Source organism: Crassostrea angulata, chromosome 8 (genome assembly GCF_025612915.1).
Source record: "Crassostrea angulata isolate pt1a10 chromosome 8, ASM2561291v2, whole genome shotgun sequence".
Taxonomy (NCBI): Eukaryota; Metazoa; Mollusca; class Bivalvia; order Ostreida; family Ostreidae; genus Magallana; species Magallana angulata.
This window is the reverse complement of record NC_069118.1, coordinates 2,030,700-2,045,072: the sequence shown is the minus strand read 5'-3', so window position 1 is coordinate 2,045,072 and position 14,373 is coordinate 2,030,700. Positions and strand designations below refer to the sequence as shown.

Sequence of the window (14,373 nt, the reverse complement as noted above, 5' to 3'; positions counted from 1 at the left end):
CTTGGGGACCCAAATAATAGAAGAGATGTTTTTAAGATATTAAAAACTAAAAATTATAATATTTATTTTATTCAAGATACTCACTTTATTCAAGAAGATGAAAACCTAATACAAACACAATGGGGATACAAAGCTTTTTTTTAGCTCGTACAAATCTAATTCAAGAGGGGTTGCTATTCTTTTTAACAACAATCGTGAGATAACAATTCATGAACAATACAGAGATGATAACGAAAACTACTTGATTCTAGATGTTATTGTAGAGAATCTACACTTTCTGCTTATAAATATATATGGTCCAAACTCTGACAAACCAGAATTTTATTCTCAACTACTGAATACCCTCCAAGATATTTACTCTTCTCAAGACATTATATTAGGTGGTGATTTTAATTTGATTTTAAACAAAGAATTAGATTCATTGAATTACCTACATCATAATAGCCCTAAATCCAGACAAGAAGTTAATAATCTAATGAATACATTAAACTTAAAAGTTGTTTTAAGGGAGAATTACCCAGATTCTAGAATGTTTACTTGGAGAAGAAGAAACCCCATTAAACAAGCTAGGCTTGATTTTTTTTTAAATATCAGAATCATTGCTACCCAAGATATTATCAGTCAAATCGGAAAATAGTTACCGGTCGGACCATTCACCTGTCATATTATCTTGTAAAACTAGTGAATTCAAAAAAGGCAAAGGTTTTTGGAAATTTGATAATTCTTTATTAACAGATAAGGAATATGTTACTTTAATTAAGGAAGAAATTAACAAAGTGAAGCTTCAGTATGCATGCCCCATATATGAGAGAGAAAGCGTTACAAATATAGACAATGAGCTTATCCAATTTACAATTACAGATCAAACCTTCCTTGATATTCTGCTCACAGAAATTAGAGGTAAATCAATATCTTTTGCAGCATTTGAGAAAAAACAAATAAATAAAAAAGAAAAACAATTGGAAAAGGACATACTTAACTTAGAGCTTAATTTAACAGATCAGAATATAAATGAATATAGTATTAAAAAGAAAGAGCTAGAAAATATAAGAAAGATCAAAAGTTGAATAGAAAAACCTAGTAAATATTTCCTTACACTAGAATCTAGGAATTATATCAAGACGCAAATATCAAAACTTGTTAAAAATGATGGATCTATTCTATATGATCAATTTGATACATTAAATGAAACAAAATGCTTTTATCAGAATTTATACCAAAAAAGAGAGCACTATGTAGATTTAAGTGAAATTAACGACAAACTGAATGCTTGTAACTTGCCAAAATTAAGTGAAAATGAGTCAATTACTCTTGAACGGCCCATAACAAAAAATGAAGTCTTATCCTTTCTCAAAAATATGAAAAATGAAAAAAGCCCAGGTCCTGATGGTTTTACTTGTGAATGCTTCAAATTTTTCTGGCATGACCTGGGGTCATTTATCACACGAGCAATTAACTTTTTTAAACAAGTTAAGCATTTTTCAGAGCCAAACAAATTGGGTATAATAACCTGCATTCCGAAAAGTGGTAAATCTAAACAGTATCTAAAAAGATTGGAGACCAATATGCCTTTTAAATGTTATTTTTTTTATAAAATTGCATCAGGCTGTATTGCTAATAGGTTATACATGGACAAATTAATTAGCAGAGATCAAACTGGATTCCTGAAAGGTAGATTCATAGGTGAAAATATCAGATTAGTATATGATCTAATGAACTATACCGAAAGAAACAATATTCCAGGTTTACTTATGTTAATTGACTTTGAAAAAGCCCTCGATTCTATATCATGGGAATTTGTTTTTCATACACTTGACCTATTTAATTTTGGAAATTCAATAAAAGATTGGATACAAACCTTTTATAATGGCATAAAAACATGTATTATTCAAAATGGAATAATATCAGACTATTTTTACCCTCAAAGAGGGTGCAGAGAGGGTGACCCAATATCACCCTACTTATTCTTGCTCTGTGCAGAAATATTAGGAGCAATAATTAGAAATAATAAAGACATTAAAGGTATAAAAATAGGTGATACTGAATACAAAATTTCACAATATGCAGATGACACCTCTTCATTTACAAATGGATCACCAGAAACATTAGACGGTATTCTTAGAGAACTAAATTTTTTTGCGGATATATCAGGACTAAATATAAACTTTTCTAAGACAAAGATGGTTGGATAGGAAGTAAAAAATTCTCAAAAGAAACTTTTCATCACTCGAGATGGAAACTTGATTGGAACAATACAAACTTTGACTTGCTAGGAATAAATTTTTCGGTAAACTTAGATGAAATGATAAACTTAAATTACAATGTAAAACTAGACAATATAAAAAAACTAATAAAGCAGTGGAAACTACGTAAATTAACAATATTTGGAAGATTAACTGTCATAAAATCCCTTATATTCAAAAATGAATCATTTGATACTTACATTACCAAATCCAAGTAAAGACTTCTTAGAAAACTTTGAAAGAGAATTATTCCTTTATCTTTGGGGAAGCAAAATACACAAAGTAATTAAACTATTATACAAGACTTTAGATCTGGCGGTCTTAAAATGGTAGATTATAAAGACTTTATTCTGGCCTTGAAGTCAAGCTGGATCATTCAAAATCGATATGGGTTAATTTGTTAGAGACAAGTCTAAATACAACAGTGAACAATTTATGGCTAAGAGGAACAGACTTTTTGTCCAGACTTGGTAATATAATGCATAACTGTTTTTGGAAAGAAGTATCTTATAGCTGGTAGAAAATAATAGACATTTCAGCCCTTGAAAATTAAAACATTCACAGTGAACATATATGTTATAACCCACAAATTAGAATTGATAGTAATTCAGCTTTCCTAAAAAGGTATTTTAATGCAGGCTTCATATTTATGATTGATCTTTTTAATTCAGAAGGCAATTTCATAAGTCTTGAATCCGTTAATAATTTACATGTAAATACAAACTTTTTAGAATATGCTGGACTTAAAAAGGCTGTGTTGGATAGAATTGGTACTTACAATACCAAAGAGGCAAGAATTAAAATACAAGCACATATACCAAATACTATTTCAATTTTCAAGAAAGCAAACAAAGGTTGTAAAGATATGTATAATATCTTAATAAGTAAAAAGAAAGAAACAATCAAAGCAGTCTATGAATGGCATGGAGATGGTTATAGATTTAGTGACTCGGATTGGGGTAAACTTTTTGAGCTCCATTTTAAAACTACAAAGGAATCTATATATCACTGGTTACAATTTCAAATATTAATTTCAGAATAATTGCAACAAACTACTTTTTAACGAAATCAAAACTAAAAGACAATGAGCATTGTACATTTTGTAATGTAGAATTTGAAACCATTGAGCATCTTTTTTATGACTGTCCTAATGTTAAAGAGATATGGTGTGCAGTTGTGTTTCTATCAAAGTTTAATTTTCCGATAGTTTTATATAGGTGTATTATTTGGTAAATTTAACAACAATAATATTTACAAAGTTCATAACTTACTGACACTTGTTGTGAAACAGTTTATTTTTGCCTGTAAATACAAAATGGTACCCAAACTGGATATGAGTACATTGTTTACCATAATAACCAATAGATTACTTATTGAAAAATATTTCCTTTTAAAAAATTGTAATTTCACTCAGTATGAAAAACACTTTAAACAGATTTGTGATCTACTCTGACTTTTGAAATTTTCAATAAAAAATCGACTTAAAAATCGATACAATGTTTCTGCACATAATACTATCAGTCTTTCTTTCTGAACTTTCTCCCCTATAACTTTCACTAATTGTATATTTCTATGCATATATATTTCTATATATATATTAGACACTAGCTAATGAGAAAATGTTTTTTTTTTTGAAATTTTATTTCACTTGCTTTTATACCAATGACATGTTTATATGCAATTGTGAGTTGAAAATGTCAAAATAAAAAAATAAAAAAATAAAAAATTCTTCATCGTTCATTGTAAAAATGTGAAACCAAAAAGAAAGGTATACAAGTATTGTAAGCAAAAAATACAAACCAAAATACAATCACATCAATATAAATTTCAAAATTCCACGCCAAATTCCGATGCTGTCTTAATACGTTTTTTACGTTACGTTATCGCTGCTATCTTAAAAATCAACAACCAATTATAGGTGGTGGGGATAGAGATGAGTAGAGAAATTCACAGTGATAGAAGAAGATCTTTACAGTGGAGAACTTTGATAACAAAGAATAAAGAGTTAATGTTGTATTCAAATACAGTGTATGTATTGCGCCAAATTTTTGCAGTAATTAGGCTTATGAATGAAATTAAGCTAGTGAATGAAATTATAAGTCAAATAAAAACAATCACATCAAGATTTTTAGACATGCTCAAGTCTCGATATTTAATAAAACGAGCTCTTTTCATTAACTTTAAATGATTTCAAGAATGGACTATACATGTTAACAACATTTGAGTATTATTGAAAGCAGAAAACAAAGTTTGTGATATTCAGTTAAATTTGCAAAAGATATGTTAAAAGTTAAAACAACATAGATATTTGAGCAAGTCTAAATGTCTTTTGATAAATCCCATGGCGTTCAAGATGTTTCTTCCAACTTTTTATATTTTTCACCATATCCGTTTTCTTCCGGGGTATTTAGACTGAACAGCCATCGAAACATTCTTCTCTGTAAAAGAAAATGTCAATTAAAAAAAATGACTGAACATTTTTTCGAAACGTCACCAATATTTATACCATTTTTTTATATCTTTCATAGAGATTTAAATCAGTGAAATGCTAAAAATCAGCTCAACTCTTCTGATACTATACATAATATAATAAACAACAATTGTTTGAATATAGTTAATCACAACAACTTATACTCAAAAAGAAAAAAATGTCTTTAAAAAGTGATAAACAGATGACTTCTACCGTGTCTTTTCCTTCCGATATTATTCCTATCTTCTGTATCCTTTGTATCGCAGATTTATTTATTGCCATTACTGAACTCTGCAATAGTTGCAAGATATAAATATGTACATGATGTGATCGATATAAAAACCAAAGACCTCTATAAAAAGTGTGATATCACACTCATACCTAAATACAAATAATATTATTTCGAGAAACAAGATCGTATATAATTATATTTCTGATATAAACCTACATTTTCTTTTAATATACTGCGATTGAAATCTGTATACATCGTTTTCTCAGTCATAAAAGACTCGGACTTCTTTACTTTATTCTTTTTTATTTTCAATTGTCGAGATCTTTCAAATTTGCCACTTTTCTGAAAAAAAAATTGTTTCAGGTTTTCATTACAACAGGATCTATTATAATTGTTATCACTATAATCATTTTATAATTATCATGTAAAACAATCTTCACCTTATCTTCTTTAAGCGGAGAATCAAATTCAGTTGTCGACTTATTTCGTGAAATGGAAACAGATTCTATTTTTCTGTGTTTAGTTTTTCTTTTACATAAACTGAAGGCTGGATACTTGTTTCTTAACCCTTGCATCACCTTTTCGGAAAATAAAATGAATTTTATTGACAAATTATAAATTAATACATAATTCTTTAAAAGTTTTATATGCCAAAACAAAAAAGAATATTTAAAAAAAAAGATATCAGCGAAAAAAAGAAAATTCCCGATTGATATATGTTCCATGGATATACTTACTTTGTTATTCATCAAAACGTGTGAAACAAATATAAAAAATCCCTGAAAAATTAAAAAAAAATAAATAAATGGCGCAATAAGGATGTAGGAAGTATTGTTTTTCTTTGAAGTTGTTACAAAAAAAGCCCAACATCTTGAGCTAGTCTGACCTGTAAGGAATTTGCAGCGACAAAAATGTACTGAAAGATATCTGTGTCTTCGTTAATTGCCATAATTCCAAATACCCAGGTCACACCAAGAACTGGAAGCAGTGTTCCTAAGGATCGTAGTCCGGCCCTACCCGTGTAATGTCATATTGCAAATAGTTTAACTTTTATGATGATAATGGTATTGTAACAAAAATTATTAAACCAGATTTCAAAAGTAGACAAATTTGATATTTAATCTATTATTGATGAAGTATAATATAAAACGGGATATATCAGCATATACAAGTGAATGTATATCTATGAATAAAAAGATAATAACTTACGTCGCTTTTTTATGTAAAGAGGATTTAGTCATTACGCTTGTAGCACATAGAACTCTGACCAATGAAACAATAATCAGAAGGTTTAACTGAAATTTGAATATAAATTGTATGACAATATTTTTTTTCTTATAATGAATCATTCCAATATGATATAAAATTAATTATTTTTTCGATAAAAAAACCTTTCTTATTTCAAATTTTCATGGATTACAAAAGTGCAAAATGTATTTTAAAATTTTATTATATTTATTTGTTTTGTTGAATTTTTTTTTGAAAATTTTGTTATATTTATCTACATCGTCAAAATAGAAGGTAACTTACGAATGATATTAAACAGACAGGAACAATAAACAGGTAGAGAGAGCCCCCATCCATGGACAACCAACAACTAACAGTCCAAGAAATAAATGGATACTTGTCAAAAATAGTACGATCAGTGCAGAGGAATAATTTAAATGGCATAAAATGGACACATACTATTTTTCTAGGTGATAACCTTTTCCCCAGAACACTCCAAGGTTTGTTGCAGTAATAATGACAGGAATGCCTGTTTAGATTGCATTAAAAGTAAATAAAGCATTTTGTTAAACTTTCATGTTAAATACTGAAATCTGATTGGTTAAGACGCAGTTAATAATATTTACTATTACCCTCAGCGTTAGCAACGCACTTGGCAACGGGTAACATTATATAAATAGTGCCTGTTTGGGAGGGTAACAGTTGAAATTGACACCCCGAGAAAACCATTGTCAACCGACGCGAAGCGGAGGTTGACAATGGTTTTCGAGGGGTGTCAATTTCAACTGTTATCCCCCCAAACAGGCACTATTTATTTTGTTATACTGAATGTCTTTTTTAAAAATTTTAAGAAAATTTACTGCTTTTATATAGGAATAACGTGAATTCTACAGCGAACCGTACGCGCACAATTTTCGCGCATGTAACATTTTTTAATGTTACCCGTTGCCAAGTGCGTTGCTTACGCTGAGGGTAATAGTCAATATTATTAACTGCGTCTTAACCAATCAGATTTCAGTATTTAACATGAAAGTATAACAATAAAAAATGTTACATGCGCGAAAATTATGCGCGTACGGTTCGCTGTAGAATTCACGTTATTCTTATATAAAAGCAGTAAAATTTTCTTAAAAATTTTAAAAAAGACATTCAGTATAACAAAATAAATAGTGCCTGTTTGGGAGGATAACAGTTGAAATACCCTCCCAAACAGGCACTATTTATATAATGTGTATCTGAAATACGAAACAACATCTATGTTAAACAGAGAGAGAGAGAGAGAGAGAGGAGAGAGAGAGAGAGAGAGAGAGAGAGAGAGATAATGGACTATTTAAATAGAAACACACCAATACCTGCAAGTGTACACGGCAGGTACACCCACTTACCCCATATTCCTACCAGGAACCAATGGACTCTAGACTTAGATCCAAAATTGTTTGCCACACGCATGGCGTAGGACGTGACTGATATACGCATGAAGTAATAGACGCCAATTCCCAGCATACTGAAGAGGGTAACCAGGAAGAAATAGTGAAGAATGGCCGTGATCGCAGTGCACACAACCTGAATGTTGACATAATGATAGTCGTTTATCATATTTTAACTTTAAAAAATAATGAATATGTTAAGTTTTTGTTACTAAAATTTTGTTTCAATCTAAAACAATAGAGTACATTGCACTGACAGTGCGAAAAAAAAAATGTGAACCTCATTTTCTGTTTGTTCCACTACAGAGATAAATATGGCATATGACGAAATCAACGACCCACAAAGATTCAACATTATGATGTTTTGGTCACTTCTGATAGATCTGAAAAGAAAAAAAATATGCAACGCAAAGAGGTTGTTCGTAATAATTTTAACGATTCGCCGTATCCTTATGTAAAAATTATAAATCATTTTTTTACACACCTCCAAGTCAAGATGTAGATTATAAACGTCAGAGATGAGAACGCTAGAGAGATTATCATCCCAACAAGAGATATCGTCTTCAAGGACTGCTTCTCTTCCAACACCTCAAGAAATAAACATTTGTTTGTAAGTTTGTAGGATCAAAAGCTAAGAATTATAATGCATCAATATATAAAAAAGAGATCAATTTTACCGGAGAGTATGGCCGCATTAGAATGGCAAAATTTGTTAGATGGTTGCACCGGCAAACTGTCCTTTTATGATCACTTTCGTTTACTTTGCATCCTTTTTCTGTCCATTTGCTTTTATAAGTAGTAAAATATTTTCAATAATGTAAGATGTTAAAAAATTACAATAATTAATCGATAAAAAAAATTCTTCTTTTATTTCTTGCTTGAGACTTGATCAAATTAATATTTGTATAAAACAATGACAACTCAATGACTACCTTTCTGTAAAATTCCAAGACACACACACGGCGCGCATACCAGTTGTCTCAATCTAATGCACATTAAAGAGAATCAGACACATTGATACAGCTTTTAACACTTTAATTTACATGTTAAACAAAATGATATAGTTTACAAAACATTATTTTAACGCGCGGTATTCAATCTGTTTGCACTGCTTGGAGTAGTATATGACCAACAACATTTAAAATTAAGCATGCAATGCCTAGATACTGCATGTTAAATAAATAGTAAAAATAATAATTTAAATATTATATTAATTTTGTTTATGTTGGGAAGATGTTCGATATCTTACACTGTTGATATGTTGGAACGCCAGATTCAGAGACGGGGTCAACTCTCCAAGATTAGGTTGAGTTGTCAGGGACAGTATTGGAGAATTGACAAATGCTTTCATAGACGTCTTATCTTGTTTATCCGCATTTGGATCTCTGTGTATAATTTTTTAACCATATCAAATTTTTATTAGCAGTTAGAAATAATGTCTTTGATAGGCCTATTGCATTTTTTAATGAAGGAGTACGTACAACGTTCAAAATAACATGAAAAAAAGATTATATTGAAAAACTCACATGTCAGAATTAGCAGGCAAAATTGTTGACATTGTTTTGTATATTGCAGCCACAAAGTTGATCGCTGTAAGAATATCAGAAATTAAAAACAATGATAAATAAACAACATAAGTAATAAGAACTTGATATGATTAAAAAGATATACACAGATATCGTAGCCAAATTTTCTTTTTAAAAGTAAGTCAGGAGGCTTATTATATGCTTTTTAACATAATATATTGTATAATGCGGCCACACAGAGTATCGTTGTAATAATATCAGAATTTCATAACAATGATAAATTTACAAAACAATTATTCTAACTGTTGATGAAAACTTCATATAATTAAAAAGGTTATATGCGAGTCAGTTAGCAATTTAATTTGATAAAGTCACTTCATTCCAATATTAATATAAAAACCCACCAAATAATATTTGAATTATTGATACTATTGTTTATTAAACAAAAGATAATAGGCAATGTATACCTTTTTCAAATTTTGCCTTTTGTTTTGGTAATTCTAGAAAAGATGAACTTTCTTCAGAGCCATGAGATGGATTAGTTGAGGTCCCATCCGGAAAGTGTATTTCTGTTTCATCAATTTTTGCTTGATTAATTGTCACGCCTTCATGGAAAAAAAGAAACAAAAATCACGTTAAGTATTACCCTTTTAAAATGTTTTTATTAAGACATGACTGATAAGCATAATTCACTTAAACAGATAATACATGTGCGGTTACCAAAATTAGAGCCATTGAACTGAATTGCCGTTATATTGTCGTTTTGAATCACAACTTCACTGAAGAGTTCCATATTCTTTAAGAGAGAACTTGAGTCTTTTCCCGTCTGAAATGAGAAGTAAGAACGTGTTTTTCTCAAAGGAATTGCAACTTTTTTGGTATTATTTTGTTAGCTGCAAGCAGTGATCAGTGACAAAAGAATGTATTACGTACTGCTACATGCACATGTATGTTGTGATTCACACTAGGTGAAATGTTTAATTAATGACAAACATATATAATAGATTTGCCAATAGCCATCTGTCCGTTGCTATAAAACTGCGAAGTGTTTGGTGATTAGAAATTGCGTCAGTTAATATCGACTGCATGTCAGATTTTGTTTGACACTTTAAATTAAGATTCTGCTAAAACTTATTGGTTAATATTTAATCACACATCAAATCTTTTTGAATGGGCTTATTTTAATGTTCGAAATTTTAATAAGGTATTTTAATGATTGAAAAGAGTTTTAATTTTAAAAAGATCAATAACCCAATACAAACATGGTCTTTTTTAAAATTTGTTATTTTAAAGGTATTTTTTTCAAACGTTTGACTTGAGGAAGCCCACTACACCTTGAATTAGTTTTTCAAATAAGCTGAATATTATTTAATCATAAAATATATCATGATTGATAAGAAGTATATAAGTCAATTAGGCGAGTAAATTTTGGATAAAAAAAAAATTATATTTTCAAAAATTTATTTAACAAAATATGAACTAAAGCCCCGGGCAGATTCGAACTCATGATCTGCGATTCACAAGCCCATGACTTTAACCACTGTGCTGTGACGATATTCAACAATACACACAATTAAACAAAACATTTAAATCGCAACTTTGCGACGTAGTGTCTTAAAAAAGTATTATTCAGGTGTAGACTTAACAACTCAAAAACATAACATTTGAATTAAGCATACACAATCAAAATAAACAAGTACCTGTTCAATGACTGCTGACCAAGATTATGAGTTATTTGTTGACGAAACATTGTCAACAACAGCATAAAACACCTTTGGTAAAGTAATACATATAAATTTGTATTTATAGCAATCTTCACAAATTATATAAACAAACATGTAACATTGAAAAAAAAATGCTGAAATATAGCAACTCACAAAACTTTTAAAAAATATCATCCAAGACAACCAGTGTTTTTTTAAAAACAGATAAAGTTTTTAATGTATAATAATCAATAAAATGTATACCTAATTTTCTCCTAGTCTTTGAAAATCATTTTACTTTTGGCTATTTCTTTTTTCTAATGTTCACGATTTAAGACGACAACAAACCAATCCACACTTTCTAAAAGTAATGTCCCTTGGCTGCCACCTTTGGGGTAAACCCATAGATTCCTCACAGTACTTAGCCTCACAGTACTTAGCCTTTGTAGTAGAAAGTTTTTGCAACTTATCATTTGACATTAAATGGACTTTGACACGGTTTGAGCTCAAAATGTCAAATTTTATTTTTCCAGTTTTAATGTATACAATGGTTAATATGTATATTTTCAATGATTTATCAAAACTTTTAAAGTCAGATATTGAGTTATAAGCAAGATACAGAGTATGCAATTGTTTGTTTTGTAAACAAAGCCCGAGCCTTGTTATTGTTTACATATGTGTTTTATTGTTATAAGTTTCAATCAAATATTGCTTTCTTCTATTGATTATATATTTTATAAACAAATTAAACAAGTTTACATCGTTTCTTACGAGTTATTTAGCCAAGAAATGGCGATTCCATACTTTACATTATTTGTAAACAAATATAAGACACGAGCTTTGTTTACATAACAATGAATTCTTTCCTGTGTATCTCTCTTATTACTTAAAATATAACATACCCATTTTGATCAATCATTCAAAATTTGCATGTAAACCATTTTATAACTAAAAAAAAAATGATCTAAAATCGTGTCCAAGTCTCTTCAAAAACCTGTGTTCGATGTGTGAGTTGATTGCCCTAGGATGGGACAATCAACACATTGAACGAATATATCAAATTTTAATTTTAAGGGACTTTATCAGAGGACGAATATTTAGTTGCAAAAAGAAGGTTAAATTTGGTTTTTCCCTTGTTACTTTGGGTGCCACTGCAAAGGGAAACTCCTTTTTTTTAATGGTGAATTGGACTGTAAGCATCCAATTATTTAACTTCATCTTTGATATTAGAAATGCAATAATGTAATTTTGAAAAAAAGTGAATAAAATATATTCCCCATTAGAGGAATGTTTTTAATTCAGACGATCAAATTTATAACTGTACAAAATTACACATTTTATTTTTTTAAACGAATATTGTATTTGGGATAATGAATAAGTAACCTTTTTCTCAATATTAGACCCAGTAGAGTTAGAGACGTAAACAGTCTTCTCCAAGATGTTCAGAGAGGAGTGCAGGTCCCCTGGACTGATTTCATTGGTCGTCAAATTCTTCATCATTTGTAAGCCGCTGTTGACTGTCTCCTGAACCTTCTCTGTGTTTTGTATTCCGTCTTCTATTATCTCATCCAACTGTCCATGTTAAAAATAAACACAGACAAAATGAATGCTTTGTTCAATCAACAAACAGTTGAATATTTGGTAGTTTTTGTTCGGTTTTATTTATCCACTACAAAATAAGACAACTAAAATACCTGAGATAAAGCATTTATGAAAGCTTCAAGCGTACAGTTGACAAAAGTAGGAAATTCCCACTTTCCACTTGGTTCACAATATCTTGATGCTATTCCTAGATTGCATTTCAATAGAAATCATTATAATTTCAAACATTTTATCTTCTTAAACTGAATAAACAAATAATGTGAAAATCGATTCAATGGTACAGTTACAAAATTAATACATTTGACGAGAAATATAAAACCATTAAGCTATATTTTTCATATCTATTTAAACGTGAATTTTCGGTTTTCTTATACATGTAATTGTTTAAAAAATATATAACAATTAACCTTTCTGATTTGCAGGACAAGGGTCATGTTTAGTTGTTCTTGCAAGAGTAGTATTCCACATTATACCTTCTGATTCTTCTCTTTCACATATTATTTGTTCTATAAAAATGGCAACATTTTATTATCTTGTTTTGATGAGGAAATGTTTCAAATTTGGTTGAAAAGAAATAAATGTGTACTAAATAAAATTATGAAATAACTGCGAATACGTCTTTGATTTTTTTATTTTGTAAAGTATATTCTGTAGAGCTTATAAAATTCCTCTACGAATACAAAATAATTATTGTGATTTCTTGATTTTTTTTTCAAAATGTTAGAACCAATCTTACCCGGATTAATGACAGTAATGTATACAGAGGCAAACACAGGGTCCAACAAATTATCATAACCAGAAAGAACACAGGTGTATCGTCCGGAGTGACTGCTTGCTGCATGCAACGTTTTCCACATAGTAGAGAAATTTGTATAACTGTTATCTACAAGACCAAAAATACAGCTCAATAAAACATATTTGTGATTTGAAAAACGATAAAAAAAATCTAAATGATATTAAAGTTCATACAATTTATGAATCATCTTGATCTTTGATTCATTTACCTGATAAAACAGATCCATCTTTCTTCAAAACGAGACTTCCGATGACGACATCATTTAACGAATTTGGATTAATAACATTACACTGCAGATGAATTTCGTCACCGAGCGCTATTGAAAAGTCGTACTGAGGTGTCATCTGAAGTTTCAATCTAGGAATAACTAGACCAACAAGAAGTTAATGTTAACAAGTTAATGTACGAAAATTATAACGAAGGCAACTAGTGCAATTTACTTCAATCTTAATTATACAAATTATTTATTACAATGACACTTCTTAATTTTCGTATAAAAGGGACATTATTGTTTGAGAAGAAAAAAAATATTGATACTGGATAAAAACTAAAGAAATCTGTTTTTACCTGTAGTTGTGAAGTTTCTTGTTGCATATATCTCCTGATTTGATGCAATAATTGTCCATTCTCCTAAAAGAAAACCAAATAACGTTGTTATATATTAATGAACTAGAAGTTTATAAAAAACATTAGCGGTACATTTAAATGCTCCTTGTACTTTACCTCCATCTCGTGGTAGAACGCTAGTTATATGCAGGGTATGTGATGATGTGTCAATATCTTTTCTAATTGACGTCATGGTAAACCTTGTCGAGGAGCTGGTATTTAGGTTTCCATCATGAAGCCATTTAACGTTGCACGATGTATTACTTTGTACTTTCACTTTAAACCAGGCTGGTTTGCCTTCATGTAGTGTTAAATTGACATGTTCGAAATGAAGTATTTCTATATCTAACATGGAAAAAAAGACATTTAAAGGGTACAGGTACACATGTTTCAACAGATAGTTTGCAGTTCGTTTTTGCAAGCAATTAATTATATTTTTATTAAGGACATTTTCATTTAACGTTTTTTTTGGTTTCGTTTTATTAATAAACAAAACCAAAAGGATAAACTGATTTTAAGTTTGTTAATGATATTGTTTTTA

General features: G+C 29.6%; 1 protein-coding gene across 1 annotated transcript; it reads right to left on the bottom strand.

Annotated features, from left to right (window-relative positions):
- Positions 1-4,203: 4,203 nt before the first annotated feature.
- On the bottom strand, positions 4,204-9,918 carry LOC128159142 (adhesion G protein-coupled receptor B1-like). The gene is made up of 17 exons (XM_052822198.1): positions 9,846-9,918; positions 9,126-9,189; positions 8,849-8,984; positions 8,532-8,584; positions 8,277-8,385; positions 8,084-8,187; positions 7,880-7,982; positions 7,558-7,735; positions 6,632-6,701; positions 6,476-6,542; positions 6,155-6,240; positions 5,832-5,958; positions 5,683-5,724; positions 5,386-5,523; positions 5,162-5,287; positions 4,927-5,004; positions 4,204-4,681 (listed from the first exon to the last, which is right to left on the bottom strand). Exons 1-17 carry the CDS (start codon positions 9,916-9,918, stop codon positions 4,592-4,594), a joined length of 1,644 nt encoding a protein of 547 aa, XP_052678158.1. The 3' UTR covers positions 4,204-4,591.
- Positions 9,919-14,373: the final 4,455 nt, after the last annotated feature.